At 45.0% G+C, this 13,055-nt stretch overlaps 1 protein-coding gene across 2 annotated transcripts in view; it reads right to left on the bottom strand.

Annotated features, from left to right (window-relative positions):
• The window catches only part of SRPX (sushi repeat containing protein X-linked), a 95,136-nt gene extending 82,328 nt beyond the window's left edge, over positions 1 to 12,808 (bottom strand). For both annotated transcript variants that reach the window (XM_066249076.1, XM_066249077.1), the window contains exon 1: positions 12,636 to 12,808. In XM_066249076.1, coding sequence (XP_066105173.1) covers positions 12,636 to 12,735 — 100 coding nt within the window. In that variant the 5' untranslated portion in view covers positions 12,736 to 12,808. The remainder of the gene's footprint in view (positions 1 to 12,635) is intronic.
• Positions 12,809 to 13,055: the final 247 nt, after the last annotated feature.

Raw genomic sequence — 13,055 nt, 5'->3', positions numbered from 1 at the left:
ACCTCATGGTGAAGGAGAAGAATCAAACACTTAGGGATCTTATTAAAAAATAGGCTCTGATCTCTTAAGTCTAAGGTTAGTTTCAAGATTCTACAGCTCAGCCCTGGCTGATTGGTTCAGTGAAAGAGTGTCTGCCTGGTGTGTGGATGTCCTGGGTTTAATTTCCGGTCAGGGCACACATGAGAAGCAACCATCTGCTTCTCTTCCTCTCCCTCTCCTCCTTCTCTCTTTTCCCCTCTCGCAGCCAATGGCTCAGTTGGTTTGAGCATCAGCCCCAGGTACTGAGGATAGTTTGATTGGTCTCAGCATTGGCCTCAGGCACTGAGGACACTGAGGATAGTTCAGTTGATTCAATCATTGGCCCCAGATGTGTGTTGCTGGGTGGATCCCAGTTGGTGTGCATGAAGGAGTCTTTCTCACTATCTCCCCTCCTCCCACTTAAAAAAAAATTCTTCAGTTCTATAAAGCTTCCAGGTTGGTTCTCCATCTACACTTTCAGTAACAAGATCCTAGTTTAGAGGTTGACAAACCTTTACTATAAAGAGCCAGATAAATACTTTCCATTTACAGACTATACTTTCATGCCATACAGTCAATCTCTGTCACAGATTCTCAAATTTGCCATTGTATATCATCCAGTAGCCATAGACAATACCCAAATAAATGAGTATGGCTGCTGGTGTGCCAGTGATAAGGCATTTGAATTTCATATAATTTTCAGGCATCATGAAATACTCTTTTTCATTTTTCAACTATTTTAAATTTTAAAAAATCAATCTTAGCTCTCATGGGCCATATTCAGTCTGCTCAGATTTAGTTTGCAGACTCTAGCCCTAGATGACTGTTCTTTTTTTTTTTTAATTTTTTTAAATTCATTTTAGAGAGGAGAGGGAGAGACAGACAGAGAGAGAGAGAGAGAGAGAGGAGAGACAGAGTGAGAGAAGGGGGGGAGGAGCTGGAAGCATCAACTCCCATATGTGCCTTGACCAGGCAAACCCAGGGTTTCGAACCGGCGACCTCAGCATTTCCAGGTCGACACTTTATCCACTGCGCCACCACAGATCAGGCCTAGATGACTGTTCTTCATCCCAGATATGCCAAAAAGAATACACAAAGGTGGAGTCATGGAATCCCCATTTAATCAAACTCTCTAGGTCATCCAAATCCAGCCTGTCATGCATATACCACTACTGGTTTGAGAATCAGATTCATGGACCCCTGAAAAAGTAGGAGGCCCACTTTAGTGCTGATAACAGTTCAATCTTCCTGATCAGCCCCATTCAGGGGGCTTAGGGGGGGAATTTAACATGAAGGGCTGGGTGTGCTCTTCTGACTTCTCCATTGGTGTCTATCTCACCCATCCTCCAAGGTGCTGCTTCCTCCCTGGTCCTAAGGGCATTGGTTTCAGAGCTGATCTGTTCCAGTGATTCTCAGCCCCAGGATTATGTTTTGTTAGAGAGGCAGGAGTGGCTCTAATCACATGAGTGTAGCTTTTTTTAAAAACTGAAGATTTTTTTCCCCTAAGGTACAACTTAGCTACAGGGCAAAGCCATGTAAGGACCCTGTTACCAATCACTGAAGACATGTTTGGCTTCTACTAGAGGTTAGGCCAGGCAGGAGCTGCACTGCTGGCAGGAGGATTTAACCAGAGATGAAGTCAGGGGCCCTCTAAGGGTTGGGTTTGTTTCTGAGTTAGAAAAGGGAGTAGGAACCTAAGGGCTGTACATGCTTATCTCAGGAATGTCAGAGACAGGAAAGGAAGCCTAGAGGAGATAGTGATGCAGGCAAAGCCACCAGGAAAAGGGAGAGAGGAGGGGAAGGGGGCTATTATGTGATAGTTATAAACAGGCAAGCTACCCTGTCTTGGCAAAGGGCTGAACTCATTCACCAAATTAGTACTTCTTGAATTTCATTGTGGAAAAGAATCATTGGTGGGATCTTGTTACAATGCACATGCTGATTCCGCAGGTCTTGGGTGGGACCTGAGCTTCTGCATTTCTGAGCTTCTCCCAGGTGATCCAAGGATTCAAGCATGCAAGGATTCTGATGGCATGCAAGCATAGTTTTTTTTAATTATTTTTTTCTTTTTTAAATAGTCATAAGTTATAAAATAATATGGGGTCTGTAGCTCTATCCCACCTGGGACTACTGAGATCCAGGACTGCTGAATATACGGTTGTTCACGGAGTTCCCTATACCACAGCACCCACTGTCATACCCACCAAAAGGGCAAGCAGGGTCTCAAATCATTGTGCCTCAACTCTCCAAGAGTGGAGTCCTAGGCCTGCCTCTGTCTTTTTCCTAATTACCTGAAGACTGTTGTAAAGCCAGTAGCCACCATCGTGGCCATTCACATGTAGGTTCGCATTAGATTCAGACAGACAGTTATGAATCAATGGAGCCAAAAACTGGTGAACCATTACCTTTAATTCTAGCTTGCACCTGGTAGGCAAGTAAAAACACACACTGGGTCCCAAAACCCACTCATTCAGCACTCATAAAGCTACTGACTTATCCGAGTTTCCTAGAATCAAAGGTTTCTAGCTCACCAGACTTATTCACCTCTGTTCCTCATCTCCTTCTCTCTGCACAAACTGGCTTCTCTTTCAGCACTCCGCCATCTTGGCTGCTTCTCCTCTCTCTCCACATGGCCTTTTTCTGCTCTCGCCTCTAATGCTAATCTCAGGAACTGAGAGAGAGCAAGCTCCCAGTCTGCCCCACTTTATAGTATGGAAACCAAAACCTTTAATCCAATATACAAACAAGGAAGTCTCTGATACAAAGTCACTTATCTGAGGCATAATGGGATTCCTCATGAGAGTGCACCACCCACATCAAAAAGGGTAGGAAAGGCTTAGTCTTAAAACTAAGCCTTAGGCCAGTGGTAGTCAACCTCATCCCTACCGCCCACTAGGGGGCGTTCCAGCTTTCATGGTGGGCAGTAGTGGAGCAACCAAAGTATAAATAAAAAGATAGATTTAACTACAGTAAGTTGTTTTATAAAGATTTATTCTGCCAAACAGCAAAAATCTGACATAAAGTACTTGGTAAGTAATTATTATTATATGCTTTAACTTGCTGTAACTCTGCTTTATAAATTTTATAAAGTAAAGTTACCTCCCTACTTTATAAATCACCATTACTGTGGAACCGGTGGGCGGTTAGAAAATTTTACTACTAACAGAGATACAAAAGTGGGTCGTAGGTATAAAAAGGTTGACTACCCATGCCTTAGGCCAGGGGTCCCCAAACTACGGCCCGCGGGCCGCATGCGGGCCCCTGAGGCCATTTATCTGGCCCCCACCACACTTTCAGAAGGGGCACCTCTTTCATTGGTGGTCAGTGAGAGGAACGTAGTTCCCATTGAAATACTGGTCAGTTTGTTGATTTAAATTTACTTGTTCTTTATTTTAAATATTGTATTTGTTCCCGTTTTGTTTTTTTATTTTAAAATAAAACATGTGCAGTGTGCATAGGGATTTGTTCATAGTTGTTTTTTTTATAGTCCGGCCCTCCAATGGTCTGAGGGACAGTGAACTGGCCCCCTGTGTAAAAAGTTTGGGGACCCCTGCCTTAGGCTATAACCAACCTGCCGGCTTACAACCTGTCCCCCACACACAATGCAAACTATAAGCGAGCAAACATATATCATATTTAAAAACTTATTTGACCAACATCTGTCTCCTGACCAACCCCTGTGCTCACAGAATTACATGTGCCCAGACAGCATCTTTTTCTAATTATCCCACAGATGCCTTATGAACTAGCGGTGGCCCTGCAGCCAGCAATGAGAAAGCAGTAGGCATTCTTAGGTGACTTGTCAGAATCCCACCAGTGTTGGCAGAACAGACACTGCTTCATCACTCAACCCTTGAGTGGAGGCTGTTAAATGAGCTGAGATAAAATGACATCACTTAATCAAAATGACAGATAATATCAAGACTTGGTGAGGATGCAGAGAAATTGAAACGATCATACACTGCAGGTAGCAATGTAAAATGGTGCACCAGCTCTGGAAAACAGCCTGGAAAATGGTTACACATAAAGTTATCATATGACCCAGCAATTCTACTCCTAGATATATATCCAAGAAAAATAATAAAATATGTACACACAGAAACTTGTACATGAATATTCATTACAGAATTAGTCATAATAATCAAATAGTGGAAACAACTCAAACATCCATCAATTGATGCATAGATAAATAAAACGTGGTCTACCCATAGAATAGAATCTAATTTTATCACAAAAAGGAATCAAGTACTGATACCTACTACAACAGGATTGAATCCTGAAAACATTATGTTTGGTGGGATATAAAAGTGAGACTCATGGACATAGATAAAAGTAAAGTGGTTACTAGGGGAGAGGGTTGAGAGGCCAGGGGAGTAAAGACAGACAAATATATGGTGACAGAAAATGATTTGATTTTGGCTGATGGGCATACAACACAATCAATAGTTCAATTCAAATGCTATAGAAATGTTTACCTGAAACAAGAGTACTCTTATTGATCAATGTCACCCCATTGAATTTAATTTTCTAAATAAAATAAAATAAACAAAAAAAGAAAACATTCTTCTAAGTGAAAGAAGCCAGACAGAAAAGGACAAATATTGTGTGATTCCATTTATATGCAATGTTCAGGATAGGCAAATCTATAGAGACAGAAATAGAAGAGTGTTTGCTTAGGGTGGGGTGGGATAGGGAGTGATGGAGGGCTGTTGGGGTTCTTTTTGATGGTAATGAAAATGCTCTAAAATTATGGTGATAGATACACAATGCTGTGAATATACTAAAAATCACTGAATTGGTTTCAGTGAGTGTTGTATGATTTGTGAATGATATCTCTACAAAACTGTTAAAAATGTTATCACATATCAGTTGGTGAACTCAAAGAAAGCGTAAGGCAGGAGCATTTGGAACCTCGCCATAAGGGGGCAAGAACTGGCTATGGATAGCAACTTCTCAGAAACCTTGAGGAATATCCAAGCAGCCCCAGGTTTAGGCCCTGAGACTGCAGTCAAGTGTTGATATGAACAACCATGCTGAAATATACTCTTGACAGGGGCACAGTTAAGTGCATGCAGTGTGATTGATTCTTGCCCACCTATCCCTGGTGCCTGGAATGGTTCCTAACATATAGTGGCTACTCAAAAGTTTAGATCAATGCCTGTCTGTGGTACAGTAAAAGAAATTCTGGAGTCATCAGACTGAGACCTAAAGTTAACTCTTCTAATTCTCTGCATGACCCCAGAGAAATATTTTCAACTGGATGATCTCACAGGGTCATCACTAAAAGCAGTGTGTTGCATCTTCGGTGCACTTCCCAGCCTGAAGTTCCACAGTACCATTAATTAGGTGGCCTCCACAGAGGAGCATGGGTGTGGGTGAGAAACTCCTGTGAGAAATTAAATAGAGCCCGAGACATCCACGCAGCAGGTCAGGATTAGCCAGAGGTGTTCTCCCTAGCAGATTTCATTCCACAGATCTACTGAGAGCCTTCTGGGAGCCAGGTCCTTGCTAGGCCATGAGGCCTAACAAAATGAACAAGACTCCAATATCTGCCCACATGGCCACTGGTGTCCATGAATAGCTACTGGTGAGACAAAATGATTCTAGTCCTTGGAAGTTGAGTTATAATCTAAGTGGGAAGAGAATTTCAACATTGGATATTTAAAGGAATTGGAGCCTTTGTCTGACAAATGTTGAGTCAGTGGCAACAAGTCAAAGTTCCTACATGGATGGCCACTCTGGGTGCAGAGTCTCAGAGGGTGGGCCACGCCAACACTTCCTCACCACTCCACAGTGAGCCTGCCAAACCTTGGCTCAATTCTCACTCTGTGGCCTTAATTTAACCAACGCTTTGAACATTCTTGGATACTGGAAATGGCAGGGTCATTCAGCTCAGCCACCCACACAGTGAGTGCCAGGCCAAGGGTTCTGGGGAGCAATCAGCTTTGAAGAGATGGATGCTCACTAGGCACAACTAGACTGACACTGCAAACAGCCAGTGACAGCAGGGGAAACAAGTCACTGATCCATCACAATGCACATCACTGTAAGAACAAGGAAGAATAAATAGCGTGGTGATATTTCAAGGCTAAAGCAGAAAGTCCTCCACCAAATTCTATATTTGGATCTGTTTGACTATTACTCATAAAAATAGTTTTAAACCCAATATACTCAATTTACAACCCCAAACCTCTGGGAGAATACAAGCTATTATGTCCAAATCCATTTATCATCTCCCTGGAGAACAATACATAAGGAGGCATCCAATATGAGCTAAGGATTATGGGTGAGTGAATCATTCAGGCCAAGAATGAGTGATCCAGAGGTTTCTGAGGCCAGAGTGCTTTGCAACCATAAGATCCAGGTGCAACCAATTATCATCTGCAAAACTTGGAAGCTCAGCAATGCTACCAATGACTTTTCTCTTGCGCAAGTGTTATCCTTAAATCTTTATCTGAAAGTTCTGCCCCTGGAGCTCCCTGGAGTCTCTAAGTCTTCTAGAATAGTGTCCTAGGGTGACTGGAAATTCAACTGCCTCAGCCATTACCTATGACCTGAATTGTTGCCTGTGCAGATGGACCTTTTGTTCAGGGTGCTACAAATTTCCTGACATTTTGCTATCTTGCATTCCTTTTCCTTTGAGAAGTAGCCTCTTGGAAATTCTGGTTAAATCCTGAAAAAAAAATATTTGAAATATAATGTGTTAATTTCCTGTCACACTTACTTTAATCAACCAACTCACAAATATTGACTAAAGGTCCTGTCCCACTGTGCTAAGTGGGGTGGTACAGCCAGTTGTCAGCCCACACCTGAAAGCATTTCCAATCTATGATTATGTTTGCTTTGTTTGCTGTTGCTTTTTAAATGAGAACAGGAAATTGTACTACTGGGTATAACTCAAGAGGTCACCTGCTCATTGGTTTAATCAAAGTTTCCTTATTCTGGCAATTTCATCTTACTTTGTATGCTGATTTTTGTGTCCATTAAGTGCACCTTCTTTCACAGAAATTACTAAAATGATCTAATGAGCAGTACTTTTGAATCAGAATAGGACCTTCTCCCCAGGAAAAGACAAAAAACAAAAAAAAACATCCAGACAGACTTTTGCTTCCAATTTCAATATGTTCTTAGAGAAGCCCACAGGTCTCCTACTTTAACCTTCCAAAGGTCTGTAGTGCCACTATCTTTGGTATCAGCATCATGCTTCAATATCAATGCCCAATGTCCCTGCATGGCTCCTCACTGCACTCCCAGGCCTGCCAATTCATCTATGTTATAACATCTACCACCTTAGATAACTCAGTGTCCATTTCTCCATAAGACAGAAAGCTACTGACAGAAGGAATTTCCTCCCTTTTGTATTCTGGTATCCTAAGCACTCTATCATTCAGTGTCCACTTTGAAAAGTAAGTCTCAGCATAGAGCCCAGGTTTCATTGGAGAAGACAAAAACTGACCCTGTTTCAGAACTAAATTCAAATAGCCAAGAGAAAGATTCAGGCTTAAAACCTCTAAAACAATGGTCCATAAAAGCTGACGATCAAGAAATCACACAATCGAGAACCAAGGAGCTGATCTGAGAAACTTCCTATGAACTGAAATACAGGAGAGGTTATTATTCACACTGGCTTTTGGGAAGTGAATCTTTAATTGGGTATTAATCAGAACTTGGCTGCTACAGTTCCATACTATGCTATGGCCTGGCAAAGTAAACCTTCTGTTTAAACTCAATCTTCACTTTCAATTACCCATTTTAGTTGTGTTCTCTGAAAGAGGAATTGATGTAGCACACATTTGCATTTACCAAGGAAACCTTTCAACTACTTTGGAAGAGACCATAGCAAAGTGGCCAACAAAAATAATAAATGCAAACTCCAGCTTGTGGCTGCAGTCAGTCTCTCGTCTTACAACCCTAACAGAGAAGGTTATTGCTTCAACAGAGGGTGTTCGTGGATTTAAATGCAACCTCTATGTCCCTCATAGACCCTATGTATGTAGATTCATGGTGGCACAAAGCTCTGTTTGCCTGTGCATGTGTTTCTCCCAGCTCATTTTCTTTCAATAGCCCATCACCCAAATTACAGGGTACTAGTAATTCAATAAGCACAAATATCCACCTGGCTCAAGGTGATTGGCTAGGCACTGTGGGAAATGCAAAGAAGGGTAAGATATATCATCGCCCTGCATTCAAGACTCAGAATCCAGAAGTTTAGGCATGCTTCGTTTTATAGTGATTCACTTTATTGCTCTTCACAGATGTTGTGTTTTTTTGCAAACTGAAGGCAAGACACCCCACCAGCAAAAATATTATGACCCACTTTACTTCAATCCTTTTTTTAGTGCAGCGGTCTGGAACTGAACTTGCCTGCATAGAGGAGTGCATAAATGATCGTAAAGTATGACATACATGATAAATAACACAAGAGAGACATGAAGCACTGTGAGTGCTTAAAGGAAAAAAGCAGAAGCTTCCCATTCAAAGGATCAAGGCAAAGTTTCATTGGTGTCCCCGGATGATGGGCAGAATTTGAACAGACTGGTGGTTGCAGGAAAGCAGTCGAAGTGCTGGAAGCAGTAATACCAAGAAGTGAGAAAATGTCACTCAAGTTCTATAAAAACAGGTAATCCGTTTTGGTCAGATTTTAGGAAACCAGGCTAGAAGGACTAGAAAATTAGGTTAGAAGTAAGTTGCATAGTCGGCTGAGAACAGCTGAAAACTTTCTAGTTGCATTTACAGAGAAACCAGAGCTGCTGCTCTCCATCTTCGAGTAGGAGAGTAAAGTGATAAAAATGGTACTAAAGTGGCCCTGGGCCAGTTGGCTCAATGATAGAGCATTGGCCCAGCACTTGGAAGTCCCAGGTTCGATTCCCAGCCAGGGCACACAGGAGAAGCACTCATCTACTTCTCCACCCTTCCTCGTCTCCTTCCTGTCTATCTCTTTCTTTCCCTCCCACAGCCAAGGCTCCATTGGAGCAAAGTTGGCCCGGGCGCTGAGGACGACTCCATGGCCTCCACCTCAGGCGCTGGAATATCTCTGTTTGCAACGGAGCAACGGCCCAGATGGGCAGAGCATCACCCCCTGGTGTGCTTGCCAGGTGGATCCTGGTTGGGGGCATGTGGGAGTCTGTCTCTCTGTCTCCCTGCTTCTCATTTCAGAAAAATACAAAAGAAAAGAAAAAGAAATGGTACTAAAGTAAAATTGTACTTAAAAGACCAAAATCTGGCCAGAGAAAGCAGAATCAGTTAGGATGACAGAGTCTAAAAGTGAGAAGATTATGGTAATAATCAAAAGCAGAGAGGCTGTGTTTCAATTGTGGTGTTAGGACTGATGAGGTGCGAAGTTTTGAGGTTGGTATTTTAACATTGGTTTCTGGTGTCTCAGTTCACAAGTCTGTGAAATGAGAAGTAATAATACTAATATTCTATACTGAAAGTGTTATTAGTGAAGAAAATGCCAAATGAAAATGTCCTGCTCTCCCCAGCATTCTCCTTTTTAATGCAGAGTAATTTTGTCAGCTGATTACATGTTTTAAATCCAAATAGAAATTTCTAGCCTAGCCTGAGACTTTAATTGTATATCCTGAGCCAGGTGTTCAGTTCCTAATACTTATCTCCAAATGTGGCATTTCAGAAGACTGCTTTGGCTGATAAGGTCTGGTATGGCTTTTAGTAAACCTCATTTGGCTTTTTTTGTGACAGAGACAGAGAGATGGATAGATAGGCACAGACAGACAGGAAGGGAGAGACGAGAAGCATCAATTCTTCGTTGTGGCACCTTAGTTGTTCATTGATTGCTTTTTCATATGTGCCTTGACTGGGGGGCTCCAGCAGACTGAGTGATCCCCTTGCTCAAGCCAGCGACCTTGGGCTCAAGCTGGTGAGCCTGCACTCAAGCCGGATGAGTCTGCGCTCAAGCTGGCAACCTCGAGGATTTGAACCTGGGTCCACCGTGTCACAGCGCGACACTCTATCCACTGTGCCACTGCCTGGTCAGGCCTCATTTGGCTTTTCTGACTGGCCAAACCACATTACTTTAACCAGCTTTCTCCAGGTGTAAGATTCATGGAACCTTTCTTAGTGGCTGTGGCCAGGATGCTCATTTCGACCCTCAGCCTTGCTTACAGAAGGAGATGCAGTGAAATTCCAAAATCTTAGATAAAAATAAGGGTTCAAGAGTTAAGAACAGAATCAGAACTGTTACCCTTTATAGGCATGCGAACACAATCAAATGCAGAAAACTTGGCTATGACCTTTCCACACATTTCATGGGGTTTTTTGTTTGTTTGCTTGTTTTTATTTTTGTTTTTAGATACTGTGTCTTTGCTAGGCTGCAAAGAATAAATTAGAGGGCCAAGAAACCTGCATCACATTCAAAGATGGAAGGATTCCAGAGACTTTCTAGGAGTGGAATGGAAAGGATTTACTGTCACTCTGATATATTTGCTGTTAAATCTCAGCTGTTATATAATCAGGAGGCTGATACGGTCCTAGATCCCATTTCCCTCTTTCAGAAGTTCCTGACTCCTGGTCTCTCACCTTCTCTCTTAATGGAGACATGACGACTACTTGCTAAAAGGTGCCTCTGCAATGATCTTGAAAATCTGTCACCCAGCACTTAGGGTGAACTCAGCTGATATGATTTGCCTCAGGACCAGCTGGCCTAGACCATCCCACCTCCCCAGCCTTCTAAACTCTCTGCGTGGAGTGAATTCCCACCTTTGAATTCAATAGCCCCAGCGCAGTACATTTTCTGAGAGACCTCATTGAGAGGAACCAAGGCAGGGCTCAAGGGCAGTGCTGTGAAAGCCTTTCCAATCAGTTTCTGTTCATTTGGGGTCTGAGAAGAGCCTGAGGGTAAGTGAGGAGTCAGCACAGGGGGTGGCAAAGAGGACGGTGATGGCCTCCAGGAGGGGGCAGCCTGCAGGCTGGAGACGAGCCAGCCTAGCCAGGGGCAGGTCCCTAAAGACAAAGAGTGGTGAGTGCCCAAACTGGCAAACCCATGATTCTGTGGGTGGCTGAGCCCTGGCAGCAAGCTACACTAAAAGGGTAGAAGCTGAGAGCAAAGAGAGCAGAGGGCAGGATAAGGGAGGGATGGCAGTCAGATGGAAAAAGGGAAGAGGCCCTTTGGCTGAGAAAGGCCACACCAGATGTACAAGCAGCCCAGAGAAGCCTTCCAGTCGAGAGGGTAGAACTGCCTATAACTAGTTTCTCAACTTTCCCCCCAGATCCCGCAAAGCTGCGCCTTGTCCAGTACTGACTTCCCCTTCTCCTCCGTGTTCATTTTAACCTGAGTCCTGCTAAGGGGTGTGGGTGCATTACCACACTATGGGAATGGCACTTGCCTGGCAGGAAGGATAAAGTCTCCTTTCCACTTTGCTCTGAATCAGTTCCTACCAAACAGCTTAAACTTGCAAGAGTCAGCTCAAAACACAGAATTTCCTGACTATCGCTTCACACATTTGGTTGACTCACTCACTTGGGGATGTGCAGAGAACTTCCAGCAGCCATCCCTACATCTTCCAAGCACACTATCTGGAAACCCTCCCCCCACCACCACCCTCTCCCTCATCTATCCCTCATCTAGAATTTAGTAGATTTGTTTCTCAGATCCCAGAATTTAACTGTCCACGGTGTTGAACGCAAAGCCAAATATTTGCACGCCCTGTAGTCCAAGTGAACCACTTTCTCATTAACACTAAATTAAAGACTGCTCATGGATTTCTTTTCCATTCTGAATCACAGGGGTGCATCCCTGTTGCCCTGCTCCCCTGAAACTCTTTGCTAACCTAAGACTCCCTGATGAAGGAATAAACTGGAGGTTGTTAAAAAGCATCTCCAAAGAAGGTTTTTTGCCAATACCAGGAGAGCCCTAATAAAGAGGGTTCCCTAGATGCTAGAGACCACGCCCTCCAGCAGCAAGAAGACACACCCTCTGGGGCAGAGAAGCCGCTCCTAGCAGAGTCACACGTGTATAGCCCTCTTTCCCTGAGGCTAACCAAGCGCTTGCCACATGTCACCACTCAGCTGGCACCTCTCTCCTAGAAGCGCAGACTTTCTCGGAATTCCCAGCGGGGAGGGGTTGGGGTTGGGGGCAACGGAAAAGGCCCCACTTAAGCTGTCACAAGAGTCACTTCACCTTAACTGCGCTTGCAGCCTCAAGGGATGCCTGGGGACCTCGTGTGGGAGGGGGTTTGGGCTCCTTTCCGGACAATCTGCCAGCCTTCTGGGCCCCAGCCCTGAGCAGCCGTGTAAGAGGCAAAACTCTGGGTGGTGAGGTGGTGAGAAACTAGCCCGCGGCCAAACTTCACCGAATCACCTTCTGCGTCCGCGTCGGTTTGCTTGGACCCCTGGAACCTCAGACGCTTGGACCCCTGGAACCTCAGACGCAGAGGGTAGTCGGGCTCCCGGCGCCGCGAAGGCGCTCGGTGCCTGGCAAGGGGCTGGCACCTGGCTCTCCCCTCCCAGTGCCTAGACGGGAGCCCTGCTCCACGTTCTCGCCTCCCGAGGATGAGAAAAGGGAGTTCGTTGCAAACAAAGGACTCCCCCTCACCTCCCTCCGTCCTGAGCGGAGGGTTCCCGGTGCCCAGCTGGAGAAGCTTCCCCGCCTCCGGCCGTACCTGGGAAGCCCCGGCTCGGCGGGACCCAGAGCAGCAGCAGTAGCAGCAGCTGGGGCAGCAGCAGCAGCAGCAGCGCGGGCCGCAATGCGGGGCTCCCCATGGCGCGTTGGCGCTCTGCTCGGCTCTGCCGCGCAGCGCGCTTCCCGGGGAGGGAGGAGACGGACCAGAATGAGGGGCTGCGCGGCAAGCGGCTAAGGCTGAGCTGGAAAACTCCTCCTCTCGCCTCTCTCCCTCCCTCAGGATTGGGGCCTGCCCTCCTTCCTCCGCCTCCGCGGTTTGGGGCTCCCACCCACCCTCTTCTTTCGTGCCAGCGCTTCTTCTGGAAGCTGGGCTGACCCCCTCCCTCCCCTTCCCCAGGACCAGAGCAAGGCAAGGGTGTCTTTCTGTTCTTTGCGAGCCATCTAACCGGAATACACACAC

The sequence above is a fragment of the Saccopteryx bilineata genome, chromosome X (assembly GCF_036850765.1).
Source record: "Saccopteryx bilineata isolate mSacBil1 chromosome X, mSacBil1_pri_phased_curated, whole genome shotgun sequence".
Lineage (NCBI taxonomy): Eukaryota > Metazoa > Chordata > Mammalia > Chiroptera > Emballonuridae > Saccopteryx > Saccopteryx bilineata.
Note: the sequence above shows the minus strand (reverse complement) of the source record. Positions and strands in the feature narration are given on the sequence as shown.